General features: G+C 34.0%; 1 protein-coding gene across 2 annotated transcripts; it reads right to left on the minus strand.

The window, feature by feature from the left end:
• Positions 1-1,931: 1,931 nt before the first annotated feature.
• On the minus strand, positions 1,932-5,610 carry LOC111800065 (BEL1-like homeodomain protein 1). Of its 2 annotated transcripts, XM_023683645.1 has the most exons (6): positions 5,428-5,610; positions 5,246-5,296; positions 3,778-4,677; positions 3,277-3,650; positions 3,140-3,200; positions 1,932-3,050 (listed from the first exon to the last, which is right to left on the minus strand). In XM_023683645.1, the coding sequence occupies exons 3-6, from the start codon at positions 4,615-4,617 to the stop codon at positions 2,214-2,216; spliced, it is 2,112 nt and encodes a 703-aa protein (XP_023539413.1). In that variant the 5' UTR covers positions 4,618-4,677; positions 5,246-5,296; positions 5,428-5,610; the 3' UTR covers positions 1,932-2,213. The 2 variants fall into 2 exon arrangements, with proteins under 2 accessions (XP_023539413.1, XP_023539415.1); XM_023683647.1 differs by having other exon boundaries at positions 5,246-5,438.
• Between the last annotated feature and the right edge of the window lie 9,650 nt (positions 5,611-15,260).

Here is a 15,260-nt window from a genome sequence, read left to right on the forward strand (position 1 = left end):
TACATAGTTTCATTTTGAGACTATATAAAGCTATGTATATTGTATTTGTAAGTAGACTTGGAAAATACAGTAAAAGAAGTATTTGTTTCATTTTGAGACTATATAAAGCCATGTATATTGTATTTGTAAGCAGACTTGGAAAATATAGTAAAAGAAGTATTTGTGCTTTACTTTAGCCAATGACTAAGTTTCTTTGCAATTTTATGTAGTTTAGGTTGCATGTAGAATCATTCAAGCTCGACATGATCAATCTTACTTGTGGAGTGATTCGAATCCTCAAACAAGTGTTCTTGCCTTGAGATATTTGATCAACAAGAATTATTTAAGCTAGACATTATCGATCTTACTTGTAGAGTGATTTGAATCTCAAACAAGTGTTCTTACATTGAGATATTTAATCAACAACGTAATCCAAATCTTACTCTCCTTGTAGTGATGTCCGTATCAACTTGTTTTAGATATATCTTCGTGACAACATCGATGAAAGAATGGATTTGGTCGAAGTCGGTGTCGGTGTCGGCGTCGGTGATGAATATGGAATCAACTATGATGGTCCGTGCAACTAGTTGGCCCAATTGCCAATTTCGCTATCTCTTGAACTATCATGACTTGTTGAGTATTTTTGTCTTTTTTAGTTTACTCTAAAATTTATTAAAAACTCATTCCAAATCTTCAAAATCAACCCTATTTGACTTTAAAATAATGAGAATTAAATTCAAATTTCAAAAAAATCGAATGGAAAGTATATTCTAAATTATATTTTACGCTAAATATTCTAAATAAGTGTTTGAAACTTTTAATTTTGTGTTTAATGAACCGTTTTTATTAATATTATCAGCTTACTCATACTGTTATTCTCTTTAAACAACATAATTATTATGTCAATAGAGGTTTCATTGTTTCTTTTGCGTCGATTATGAAATTATCTATAGATATTTTGAAGAATTTTAAAAACGTTGAGACGAATTACGTACAACTTTGATGTCTCATACCCATAATAGAATTTAAAATTTGGATTCGGTATTTGATGACCTCAACATTCATTCATGTTATCTACTTGTCTCAAATTGCTACTAAGAGCGAAAATTAATCACACAAATGAACACGAGTCTTTTAGCACATTTGACACTTACATATTTTTTAAAATATTCAAGAGCTCAGGACTTCACCGATCCAAACACACTTAATTTTAGAGTTCTAGTGATTGAGCTACGGACGAAAAAAATCATTAAAAACATTTTTAAAATATTACATATATATCTTTTAAATCTATAATCTATAAATATATGGGCTTTCTGATATTTATAATCTTTAGCCCATGGGCTTTAGATTCTTGGATTTTATCATTTGGGCCTCCAACTTTAGGCTAATTGCCAGACACTATTTTCTAATAATTGAATATATTGCATATAATTTCAATCAAATTACTCCAAACAAAACAAAATACTTCTGATTGATTGGCTGTACCTTTGATAAAAAAAAAATATATATATATATTTATAATAATTTTTTAATAAAAAAGAAAAGAAAAGAAAAATGTTTCAAAATACATATTATTATTTAAATAAAATTGATGGAGATTAAGAGTTCATTAAATAATCTAATTTTGATAATCAGAGTATAAAAAATTATTTTTCTTACTTGATTTTAATGATATTTTGGAAAGAATCATTAAAATGATGTGGCTTAGATTTAGATAAATTACCATTTTAACCCTTAAATATTTCATTAGACCTTTTTAGAATAATTAATCGGGACGTCTCGAGAACCTTATCCTATATGTATATAAATTTGAATGACTTAGACAATTATAGTACGTGAGATTCAGTAAAACTCAGTAGGTTACATTAATTTATCCGAATAATTTATCCGAAAGAATCAAAGAAGAGAGGGAGGAACAATGGAATAAAAAAGATTATGACATAAATAAATGAGAGACCCTTATTCAATCCATTTACATATATTTGAAATCAATGTTCATATAAAAATATTTATATAATGGGTATAATAATAATAACACATACTAATTAGAACAATCCATCTAAACAATATACAGTCCCCAAGATTTATAATTCTATGCCAAGTGTGGAAAAAGAAAATCTATAGTGTTCAAATTTCTTCTTTTTTTTTGTTGTGTTTTTTTGGTGTCTTCTTTACTACTGTACCTTGCACCAAGCTCCACCAATGGCTCTGTGTTTCTGAAATTTTGGTTTTCAGGCCACGAAGTCCGGCAGTAACTGAGCTGCAAACCTTTTGCCATTTTGGATGTTGATGGTTTCAAAAGCAGTGGAGGAGTGAGGTGTTGAGGCGTTAATGGCGGAAAAATCAGTGGGTTTTCCCATTTCTGTTCTTCTTCCTAAATGGATGCTTTGATTTGGGAGAAAGGCTTGGTGGGTGGCTGCGTTTACGGAGAGATTTTCGCCATGGGGAAGGCCTAGACTCAATGAGACGCCATTGTTGCCGGAGAATCTTGGAGTGAACTGATCGGCGTCGAATCGGCCGATTTCTCCGATTGGGTATTGACCGAATCCGGCCATGTTGAAATGGGGTTGGCCTAGAAATGAATACCCATCTCTGTTTTGTCGTTCCTCGTCGAATTTCATTGGAAGATGATGGAGATTTTGATTTTGATTTTGTTGTTCTTCTTCTCGGAGTTTGATGTCCATGTTTATGAACTGGACGTTGTTGTTGTTGTTGTTGTTGTTTGAGGAATAGAGGATTTCGGTGCCTCTCTGTTTCTTGGGGCTTCGTTGAGTGATTCCGTCGAGCTCCGATGAGGTTCCGATGAGGGTAAACCCAGATGGGTTTCGAACATTTCCATCGGAGGACGTTGAGATTGAGACTGAAGGATGAACGTTTTGGTTTGGAGAGTTTTCTTGTTTTGAATTTGGGCTTTTTGAATCTGAATCGTCGTTGCTTTTTTCCGCAGCCGTCGACGGTGCCAATCCGCCACCGCCGTTCTGTTCTTGTTCCTTGACTTCCTCCAAATACATCTCTTCCACCATGGGCTTCCACAGTCGAACTCTCGCATTTATGAACCAATTCGAAACCTGCATTTCGTTGAATCCAAGATGATTACACCACAAGATTGAATTGAGTTTTGGTTTTTGAGTTCATTTGAATTGAATTTCAAACTGACCTGGCCTCTGGTGAGCCCTGTTTGCTTAGCGAGCATGTGTTTGTCTGAATCTTTAGGGTAACTGAAACGAATTTGAATGATTTTCAGGAAAATTTCAAATGGGTTTGTGAGAATTCAAGAGAGAAATGGAAACTTACGGATGGAGAAAGTGTTCGAACAGCCAAGCGCGAAGAATCGAAACGGATCGCTCTGGTAAGCCTCGTTGGGGTCTCCACGCATTGTGTTGGATCATACCCAATTGTTGCAGAGCTCGCTGTTGCCGGAGATGGTTATCGACGAATTTCAACCGGGAACCTTCCATTTTTCTTCCGTTGTATTCTTCTTCTCCTAAACTCTTGTTCGCCGCTTTGATTTGGCCGGTGATTGCGTCTTTTAAGCACCGGAATTGCTTCGAAATTGTCTGAAGTGCCAGCGCGGTGTAGGTTCTTGCCGACCCAGCTCCGGCCGCCTTTTCAAATGTGGATATCACTATCTTCATTTGGTGGTGGTAGTGTCTGTACCTCTGCTCTACCTGAAATTGAGAAGAAGAACAAAACCCAGAAGTGAAATTAAGAACAGAGGAGAAGAAAATTAAGAACAGAACAGAAAAAAAACAATTCAGAACAGAGTAGAAAACAGAGGATTTCAGGGCCGTGTACCTCATCGAGCATACTGATAAGCTTTTCTTTCTTCATCTGAATTTCTTGTCTCTCGGCGGTCGTTAAATCGGCGGCGCGTTTTCGGTCGGCATCCCCTTCGAAAGAACCATCGGCAGTTGTGGCGGCGGCGGATGCATCTCCATTCATCTTGTTTTGATTTCCGGCGGCCTTTTTAGGAGACGATTCGTTCTTAATCCCGTTTTGGGTTACATTAACAACCTCATCTAGAAGTTCTACAGCAGCCTTGAGATACTTAGAACTAATTAAAACGCCCTGAATTCCAGCCGCGCCATTGGTGATACCGGAAGCAGAGGAAGACGATCCACCGGAGATCCGAACGTTCTCCTCGCCGGAAACCGCCTGATGGGTTTGCGATTGAATCTCTCTCGACCCAAAACCCTGCTGTGAAGACAGACTCAAAGACAAACCCTGTTGAGCGCGTGAACTCTCACGCGCCGTCGTGGATGGGTTAATTGGTTTCCAAATATCATACTGAACACGAGGAACAAAGCCATGTAAGGAGGAGATATCATGGTGGGTATTGAAGGAATACAAATTATGGTCTTGAGACGTCGGAGAAGCGGTTGTCGTCGACGGTAGTGGGATGCCGACAAACTGTTGAGCATGAGAAGGCGGGTGAGGCAGAGTCTGTGCAGAGTAGGCATTAGCAGGCGAAGCAGAATTGAAGAAAACAAGATTAGGGTGTGAGGGAGGCGGCGATGAAGGCGGCGGTGGAGTGTCGGAGAATTGAACATAGCCGGGATTCATTAAGACAAGGGTTTGAAGGCCAGCATCAGCAGCAGATTGAAACTCAGAATTGGCATGAAGGTACGTCGCCATCGCCGACCGGGAAGCGTTCGGAGAAAAATATGTTATCCTTTTTGTTGGGAATTCGTTTCACTGAAAAAGAGAGTACGTTAATCAGTTAAGCTTCACATCCACACATCCAAACATCCAAACATCCAATCCCCCATTCATATTTTACTCAAATCTTGCAGCTTTTTCCACTGTCATTTATCAAAAACAAGTGACAGCTTCAACTCTCTCTCTCTCTCTCTTTCACTTTCTCTCTCCTTTTCTCTATGCCGACAGATTATATATATATATATATAATATAAAACTTTAAAAGGGTAGGAGAGAGTGAATCTTAAATACTGTTTGGTGGATGGGAAAACGAGGGAAAAGAAAAGAAAAACAGAGAGAAACAGAGAGAAACAGAGAGAAAAACAGAGGCAATCGGAGAAAGAGGCATGAAAGAGATGGGTTTGAAAAGAAACCTTCAAAACCCATTAAAAAGAAGAGCTTTTTACGAAACCCTTTTGGTTGTTCAAACCGCCATAGATAAGATATCATTTGGTTTGAAGAACACAGAAAGAAAGCAGAAACAGAGGGTTCTTCCCAAATATATATATACAAGTAAGAGAGAGAAGAGAGAAGAGAGAGAATTTATGATAGTATTAGTTAATACCTGAAAGTATAATGGGAAATCTGAGAAAGCACGTGTGATTGGGGGATGAATCTGCAAAATATCAAAGAAAAAGGCGTAATTTTTCGAAAACCCAGAACACAAAAAACCTCTGTTTTTACAGAGAATAGAAAGATATGTTCAAATATAGAGAGAAAATGAGAGTGTCAGATAGAGATACTAACAGCTCGAAAACGAGGAAACGTCTCCTTCCACCAAGCTTTCTTTCTTTCTTTTTTTATTTTATTTTATTTTAAAAATAAAAATTAGAGAGAGAAAAAGAAGAAGAAGAAGAAGATGATGATGATGATGATGATGAAGAGGAAGAAGAAGAAGTTTAGGGCCTTTTGTGTAAAAAGGAAAAAATTGGAGGGCCCTTTTGCTTTCATTTCATTTTTAATATCTTCTTTGTCTTTTTTCGTAATTTCGATTTTTTTTTATTTTTTTTTATTTTTTTAAAAATTTTGTGGTTTTGGGAAATGGTTGAGATTGGAGATAAAAAGCAAATTAAATTTGTAGACAAACAAATGGAGCAACCACCGCAACACCCACTTTTAATGCTCAGTGGACCAACCATGTTTCTAATACTAATACTTACGGGTTCCTATGGGTTCGGTTGGACTTGTGTTACGATCTAATTCGTTTAGGGTTTTGGGTTTAGATACAAAAAATAATCGGTTCAATTTGGATTGAGTCGGTCTCACACACACAATGGAATCACCATCGTTTCTTCCCTTCTCCCACTCGACACTCATCCACTTATCGTACTACTCATAATGTCATGTTTCTTTTTTCCCTCTTTCCCTTTTCTCTTCTTTACGCTCATCATTAAACCAATCACAACCTCACTTCTATTTTTTCGTAGGTGAACTATTTCATGTTCATTGAACCAAATAGTTGTCATCCACCACTAGAATCGTCATTGTTGGATCCAAGGGTTATGTTATAACCCTATTCGATTCATTGTTTAAGTTCAAACGTTTATAGACTCATAGGTAGTCCCAATTTCCGTCATCTATAAAGGTAACAATAATGGACTATTTGACACTACGTGTTGTTTATGCACATTTTTTTGAAAGTGGTAGGTGTTCTTTGACCTTAAGCGAGTAGAATTTCTTCCCCCAAGATATAATTACTTTATCCATTTCTAAGCTCATCCCATCACCTTTAATAAAGTAAACCCTACTAACTCATAATTATAAACATTAAAAACCATATCAAATACCCCTAATGAATGAAATACAACAACAAGATTTGATTAACCATGTAATTAAGTGTGTTAATGATAATGATTCAACTTAATCTTAAACTCTATTGTTCATGGGCTCCTTAATGGTATATACATTATAGTTGAATATTTTAAGTATATAAAAGAAAGCATTACATCAATCTCTCCCCATCTTCAATATGTGGTGTATAAATGAACCCTAGGGTTTGTTTCGATGCTTGTTTGGTAATATTTTCGGTTCTTGTTTTTCTTTGTTGAAAACGAAACGATGGGTATAGCTTCATTTTTAGTCTAAAACATAAAATGCCATGTATTTGGTAATTGCTCGTACTTCTGTTTTGAGAATTTTAGCCAACTTTGCAATCGGTATTGCATTACTCCCATCATTGCAACCATGTTTGGCATTCTTATAGTATTTGGGTTTGCACCCTGATACCTCGGTGGTGAAACTCTTATCACCACAATCAAATTTGCATTGACTGACTACTCGTGTCAAATATGTTCTTAAACTTTCAATTTTATGTTTATTACGTCTTTGAATTTTTAATTATTTTTTTTAATCGTTGAAGCATGAACCATGTTCAATGTCATGAATTGTGTGTCTAGATTCAACACAATCATATGTATGAATTCATATATGAATGTGAACAATATGTTGCTATTTGCATATCATAGCCTAATTATGATGAAAAATAGATGGAATTTTAAATGAAATACACATTTTTGTTCATATAATAACAATAATATATCTAGAATTATAATTTAGAATAGGGGACCTGAATCAAAATTAGTAATAATTTAATGCAAGTTTGGCAATAGTACAGATTCTTATCCATTCAGCTAACACATAGTGCATCCCTTAAATCATGAACATTAGTTTAGGTCAAGATTTGATTATACCTTAATTATTGTCTCCAAATTGTCCCCTATTTACCTACTAATTTCTTTAAATTTATTTCCAAAAACAAAAATAAAAATTCACAAACAAATAAATTATAATTCATAATATTCCCTAAAACTTGTCTATATCCCATTGTTCGTACTTTATATCATATTCTTACACGCTACACAAATAGATGGAAACACATATGATTCTTTAAGAACTTATTCTAATTTTTTTTTATTACTTTAGTTTGTATAATATCGAGTGGCATCGCTATCGTCCACGTCGATATCGAACATTAAGTCTTTAGCAATAGCGACAAAAGGAAGAGAGGAAAGAAAAATGGAAAGGAGTAATAGTGATAGTTTTTTTCTTCACTTAGCATTTAGGAAAAGCTTGAAATTCATAGAAGCAAGTTAAAGACTTGAGAGGGTAAGGGTTGAGTTGCTTTCATAAATTGGACCCCATGCCTTTGATTGCCAACCAAAGTGAGCCTTATCTACTTTTCTCCTCTACTAACTCGTTCTTTTCCCCCTCGAATGCCCGCTCCGATACGCAACTCTTTTAAACCCTAATTCGTTAAATTATAAATTTTGTGAGATCCCATATCGGAGAGGGGAGTGAAATATTCTTTATGAGGGTGTGAGAAATTAACTCTAATAGACGTGTTTTAAAATTATGAGATTGACGGTGATATGTAACGGGACAATGTAGACAATATCTACTAGCGATGAGCTTGAGCTATTATAGTTGGTATCTATAACGACCCAGGCCCACCGCTGGCAGATATTGTCCTCTTTGGGCTTTCCATTTCGGGCTTCCCCTCAAGGCTTTAAAACGCGTCTGATAGGGGAAGGTTTCCACACCCTTATAAATGGTGGTTTGTTCTCTATTGTGATGTCCACATTGGTTGGGGAGGAGAACAAACCACCATTTATAAGGGTGTGGAAACCTTCCCCTAGCAGACGCGTTTTAAAGCCTTGAGGGGAAGCCCGAAATNGGGAAGGTTTCCACACCCTTATAAATGGTGGTTTGTTCTCTATTGTGATGTCCACATTGGTTGGGGAGGAGAACAAACCACCATTTATAAGGGTGTGGAAACCTTCCCCTAGCAGACGCGTTTTAAAGCCTTGAGGGGAAGCTCGAAAGGGAAAGCACAAAGAGGACAATATCTGCTAGCGGTGGATCTGGACCGTTACAGTATCAAAGCCAGACATTGGGTGGTGTGCTAGCAAGGACGTTGGCCCACAAGGAGGGTGAATTGTGAGATCCAACATCGATTGGAAAAGAGAACGAAATATTCCTTATAAGAGCTTGAAAAACTCTCCTTAATAGACGCGTTTTACAATCTTGAGCTGATGGCGATAAGTAATGGGCTAAAGTAGTAATATCTGCTGGAAGTGGGTTTGGGCTATTACAGAGTTGGTCAAGTTTGTATAAAAAAGGTCCGTAAATTTTAAAAACCTTAAGAAAATGTTGAATACATCAATGACCTATACTATTAGATACAAACTTGAATAATTTAGGATTTGCTCAGCCTAATTGAAAGTTTAAAAGCTTATTAGATACTGTTTAAAGTTCAGAAACTTATCTTATAATGTAACCTTCTTTAAAATATTAGGTAATGAATCTCGCATGTGATGAACTTTTGGATGCTAATTTTTGTTTGAAATAGTTGAAGTGACATAACAGCGCGCAACAAGCGTTGAAGAATTAGTCTAAAAAGATTATACCTACCTACCATAGCTAGTTTAGGGTTTAGAGCCTTGTAACGATTGAATGTGATATCGAATATAAGAGGTTAAAACGTTTAAAAATAGATATCTGAATACTCCAACAACTGTTTTACCCTAGTTTAGACAATAATTTAAGTTTTTGAATTAAATATTGATTTTGAAGACACGATACCGTGAATTATTTTGTTCGATAGGTAGGGTTCTTTTGTTCATTGAACTTGTCGAATTATAAAACAATTCAATCATTAAAATTTGCATATGTTGCTTTCTCTATAACTTTATTATTAGAGAATGACAGTTAGTTTAAGGGTTACCTAGCTGCTTTCTTAATACAACATTGTCTCTTCTTTCCCACAAATTCTTTTTTTATTATTTATTTTTTTTAAAAAAAACCTTTAGATCATATTCTACATTCTTAGTTTTTTTTTTTAATGGAAATTACGTATATTTTAAGAATGACGTGGAAGTGTGTGTATAGATTAGTGATGTGGACATGAGTGTCAAAATGAATCATATGATTAATTAATTAACTACTCTAATTAAACTATAATTAATGTCTAATAAACCAAAAAATATTAATGTTTAGCGTAGAACCAATGAAGTTAGGTATATAAAGTAAGTGTACCATACTAAAAATATTAGGCTATTTTCATTAATTTAATATGATTTATAATTTTGTATTATTAAACATTAATGGTTATTTAAAAAGTTCTTTTATAGTCACGACTTCAAATTTTTACGAACAAAAAGGTTATTTAATCTCGAATTTCATTATTATTTTAATTGTTTGTCCGTCATAATTTTAGTTAACTAATTAATGCGTTAAAAAATTAAAATGAAAATGAAATTCGAGATTAAATTAAGAACATAATAACCTAAGAACTAAAAGAATCACGAGCCCGCCACGTCACGCAAACGCCAGAAGAAAAAAATTAGGCAGAGGGAGGGGGGTAGGGGTGGGACCCACGTGGGTTGATCCTACGTGCCAGGTCGAATTGCGTTAAAGGTCCGTCGGGGGCGGGGGGAGGGGGTTTGGACTTTTGCAAGTAATGGACCCCACAGGAACCCAATCACTGTACACGCGTCAACCATACGGGTGGGTTTTAAATGTGCCCCCGAAATTTTTTGCTTTTTACGAAGATTCGTCAAGAGGTGGGGCCCAGAAGGAGTCCAATCAGAAACGGGGCTCATTTTTTTTTTAAAAATTAATTTGTGCTTTGATTGAGGCGTGTAATTCCACGAATAGAAGGGGCCCACGTGTTTTATCTTAAGTGGAAAAGTCAAGAAAGCAACCAATAAGAGAAGAGAGATGGGTGTGTGGGCAACTGAAACTGGCTTTTGTTTAATGCGGGATAATGTCCCTCTTGTCATTGTCGGGTCCCATGATTTGACACGTGTCGCACTCTTGTACCACGTGACCAACTGCCCCGCTCTACCTCCTTTACTTCCTTTTGACCCTTTTCCCCCACTTTTCCCTCTCCAAATTAATTATTACAGAAATGGTGAAATATACCCTAAACTTATATCCAAATAGTTATTATAGTTCGTGTATTAAACCAAACATTCGATTAAATTGTGAAATCTCGTATTGATTGGAGGGAGAAACAAGTGCTAGTATATATTGTCTTTTTTGGACTTCTCCTCAAGATTGTTAAAATGCGCATGCTATAAGAGAGATTCTCATACCCTTAATAAAGAATGTTTCGTTAACATCTTCGATGACACAGTATCTAGTCTCCTCCAACTTTTTTTCTGGTAGTTGAGTGAGACACGAAAATATTCAAATCCACATCCTTATTAAAAACAATCTTTCTCATGGAATAATTCTTCTTTTGCACAACCGATCATGATATAACGTACTGTTTGTTTATTGTTTAAAATCTCACATCGGAAAAATAAAGAGATACATGAATTACAACTCTCGTTATCAATTAACTTTGGAATGGAACCTCATATTTACATAATACACATGCTCTTTTACACTTTAAATCTCTTGACTACATTTATAATGCATCAGCTTTCAAATCCCTAGCTCGATGGCTACAACATCAATAAATCATTTTCGACTTTAGCACATCTACATCGGCCTCTTCGTATGGGACGGGCTGATGGAAATCGAACCCACAGGAACTTTTGGGATCCCTAAATAAGGCTCACGGCAAAGCCTACAAGTTTGTTTGTATATTCACTCGATTGGACTGTAAATAATTGCTTGGGCGGATCTACGTGCATGGCAGCATGGGTACTATGACTTGATGCTGACGTCAGCTAAGGGCAGTTATGTTATAAATTTTTAACCTTTTTGTTAGAATTTAATTCCCGCAGTAAATGTCGGGGAAAATAATAATATTATTATTTTTATTTGGTCAAATTTGTAATAATTATAATTAAAAATAAACAAAAATGGAAAAATAATATCTATATTTAATTAAATATTTGTTTTATTTAATGACGCATTCATAAACATGTGTGGTGTTCAAGGATTCAGATTTGTTCGTTTAATATTTGTATTGTAATTAATGTAAATATATGTGGGCTCATTATTTCTAGATTCTCTATCACTTGTGTACCAAATTCATGTGTTTCAACCTATGGAATTTGTTTTATTAAAGAAATTTAATGATTCCAACCATATATTTTAAATATCGTGATTGGTAGCTATAATAGCCAAACGCTACCGTCGGTAGACATTGTCCATTACGTATTGCTGTCAGCCTCACCATTTTAAAACGCGTCTATTAAGGAGAAATTTCCACACCTTTATAAAGAATATTTTGTTCCTATTTCCACACCGTTGGAGAATTTTTTTATAGAATAATTAAAAGTTAGGTAAAATAAAAACACGATTAGGTTAATTTAATTTCTATAAAATTTGTATCCAATCATATATTAAATAAGATTGACTAATATAAATAATTGGTGATGCATTTAAATAGGGTGTTATTAATTCCAACCATTGGTTATAATTATTTTATTAGGTCAACACTTTTGGATTTTATAGAAGGGTACCGAATTTTGATTTTTTTTTAATTTATAAAATCAAGAAAAATAAATTATCTATCTTATTTAGATTAATAATTAAATTTAAGTTGAGCACGTTAGAATATTTTGAGGAATATTTATATATTTCTAGAAAAACCTTTCGAATTATTCAATTATTTTCGTCATTTCCCTCATTTATTTTTCTAACCATTTTTATTTTAATTTTAGGCTAAACCTGAAAAATATAATACCTTTTTTTTATATAAGAAAAAAAAAAACATAATATTTAAGCGTCAAAACTGGCATTTTTCTCTCTCTAATTAATTAAAATTAGTTAGATTTTGCGCAGAGTCAAGAAGGATTATCTAATTAAGGTAACACGTGTCGGAACATGATTGATTTATTAATTAATATCAAATGCTTGAGTAAGTCGTTGAAATTTGAACCGTTCAATTCAATTTCTCTCTCATTTTAAATTCCAGCTGTCTTGAAAAAAAAAATAATAATATTAATAATTTTATAGTAAAAAAAAAATTTACTCTCAAAATTGAGAGTAAATTAAAAATTTATTAGACACAAAATTGAAAGTTTAAGAGAGGTACGTGAGACAGAAATTTGTTTGAAATAACGGGAGGAGGAAAAGAAGAGGATGAAGGAGTTTGGTAAAAGAAAAAGGGTATTAATTGAGGAAAGGTGGTGTCCCTAAGTTCCACAAATTTGGAATAAAGGGAAAAGGTAGGAATATGAAGAATTGTAGATAGGCATAGTAGAAGATACCAACCCATACAAAACCCATAATTTGGGGATGACTTTATAAAGTCAATAAATGAAAATGAAAATGAAATGTTTAATTATATGTTATGAAAGATTGAAGAAAATAAATATGGTGGGGGTAACTCCAAACGCCAAATCATACCAAACTAGATTATTAATGTTTCAATTAGGGTTGCCTAAATGATTACCAACAAAAAGGAAAGGCATCGCCATCCACAAACTTACAATTTTCTAATACAAAAAAGGTCGGTTTGTATTGGGTTTTGGGTTTTGGGTTTCATTTCATGGCCTTTCGTAATAGATTTGGTACCAACAAATGGATCAAAATCGGAATAGGGTCAGAGTTATAAAGTGTAACAGTTTTACCATGTTAGATGAATACAACTCTCTACAATGGTATGATATTGTCCACTTTGAGCATAAGCTCTCGTGACTTTACTTTGGGCTTCCCTAAATGCCTCATACCAATGGAGAGAGTATTCTTTGATTATAAACCCATTATCATTCCCTAAATTAGTCGATGTGAGATGTGAGACTTTCATCACTCAACAGGGTTATTATTATTATTATTATTATTATTATTATTATTATTATTATTATTATGATATAAAATGTGAAAAAATAAAATAAAATAAAAGTATATAGAATTGGATTTGATATTGGGCCACATTTAACCGAGTGGAGCTAGATTGGGTAAGGCCCAACTATTTTCTAGGATGGCTTCTACTTCCACGGCCCAATGGATAATTGCATGTTCGTAACTTTATCCACTATTTTTATTTTTATTAAATCACCAATTTAATTCCTTCTGGATTTCATGTCTTTTTTAGTCATCAAATTCTCATAATCGGCTCTCATTTAAATGAAATTATGGTTCATTTATCTGAGTGTCACAATTTTCTTGAGACCAGAAGTCCAAATTCTCGATCTCTCGTATTTGTTGTACTAAATAAATAACCAAGAATGTAAATTCTAATTTTAAAATATAGTTTGAATGAGGATTTTAATAAATCATATTATATATATATATGATAATATGCTTAGGGTTTAGGGTTTAATGTGACACATGGAAGGCACATTTGGAAATATGGAATTAAAGCATTTGATAAAAGTAAAAGTTATAAGAATAGAGTGTAGTTATCACTTTATTTCCCTTTTTTTTAAAGTTTGTGGAATATAACTTCCCATTCATATCTCCATTGTGTACTTATCACTTATTTATAATGCATTTTCTATTTATTACATTAATTTTCTTTTAAAACAATGGTGACCAAATCTCATTCACTCAATTCTTTATATAAATATGTATTCTTTTTTAATTTAATATTCCTTTTCCCCCTTTTCCTTTAATATAATATTCATATAAAAAAAATTATATTTCAAAGAAAAATGCAAACTAGTGGCTATCCTATTAATCAATGGAGATCATGCAAAGTGGAGAAAAAAAAAACATGTTTTAAAAGAAAAAAAAAAAAAACATGTCTTCCACTAAAAGAACCCACTATGAAACATAATTAATTTTGTGGGTAACACAAATTTAGAAACTTAAAGTAAAAGGAGTTATGAGCAAATTTGTTTTTTTAGGTATTTCGTACTAAAGGACTACCAACCATTTGTAGATTTTTTCTGTTTATATAAAATTTCATAGTCTTTAATTAGTGTAAGAAGCAAACTAAATCATACCATATAATCATTTGATAACTCTAGGTTTTTGTGAAATTTAATTTAATTAATTGATTGATAATATATGTTTCTGAACGATGAAAGATGTCATGAATTTTCATATTTGTAATTCGTATTTGTTTTAGGTGAGGACGGTTGTACTTTGTCAAGTTTAAAATTCTATATTTCATCTCAGCTTCACGGTTTTATCACGTGTCTATTAGGGAAAGATTTTCAAACCCTTATAAAAAAATGTATTGTGGGATCTCATAATCCACTTACTTTGGGTCCTAGCATCCTCGTTGACACACCACTCAATGTCTGGCTATGATACTATTAGCAGATATTGTCCGTTTTGGCCTATTACATATCGTCGTCAGTCTTACGATTTTAAAATGCATCTACTAGGAAGAGGTTTTCACACCCTTATGAAGAATGTTTTGTTTCCCTTTCCGACTGACTTGAGATCTCACAGAAAATAGGTAAAACAAATTACAAGCTGATTGAGGCCATTGAATGATTTCCACATAGAGTGTTTGCATAATGAGAGGAGGTAAAAGGACAGTGGATAAGCTTAGAATTAGAGCATTGTATCAAAAAATGAAAACACTAACATAGCTAGAGAGATGATCACTTAGAAGCACTATCTACTTTGTTCGGCTACCTAGCTAGCTGTGTATCACCCACTTCTCTCCATCAACTTGCATGCCAACCTACAAAATTGGGTATCAATTCCATCTAAAGTTAATATCC

The sequence above is a fragment of the Cucurbita pepo genome, chromosome LG08 (assembly GCF_002806865.2).
Source record: "Cucurbita pepo subsp. pepo cultivar mu-cu-16 chromosome LG08, ASM280686v2, whole genome shotgun sequence".
In the NCBI taxonomy this organism is placed as follows: Eukaryota; Viridiplantae; Streptophyta; class Magnoliopsida; order Cucurbitales; family Cucurbitaceae; genus Cucurbita; species Cucurbita pepo.

Coding starts and splice junctions, on each gene's coding strand:
- LOC111800065 (XM_023683645.1), bottom strand. CDS start 4,617: ATGGCGACGTACCTTCATGCCAATTCTGAGTTTCAATCTGCTGCTGAT. Junction 3,651..3,777: donor TTATCAGTATGCTCGATGAG/GTACACGGCCCT, acceptor TCTCAATTTCAG/GTAGAGCAGAGGTACAGACA. Junction 3,051..3,139: donor CAGGGCTCACCAGAGGCCAG/GTCAGTTTGAAA, acceptor AACGAAATGCAG/GTTTCGAATTGGTTCATAAA.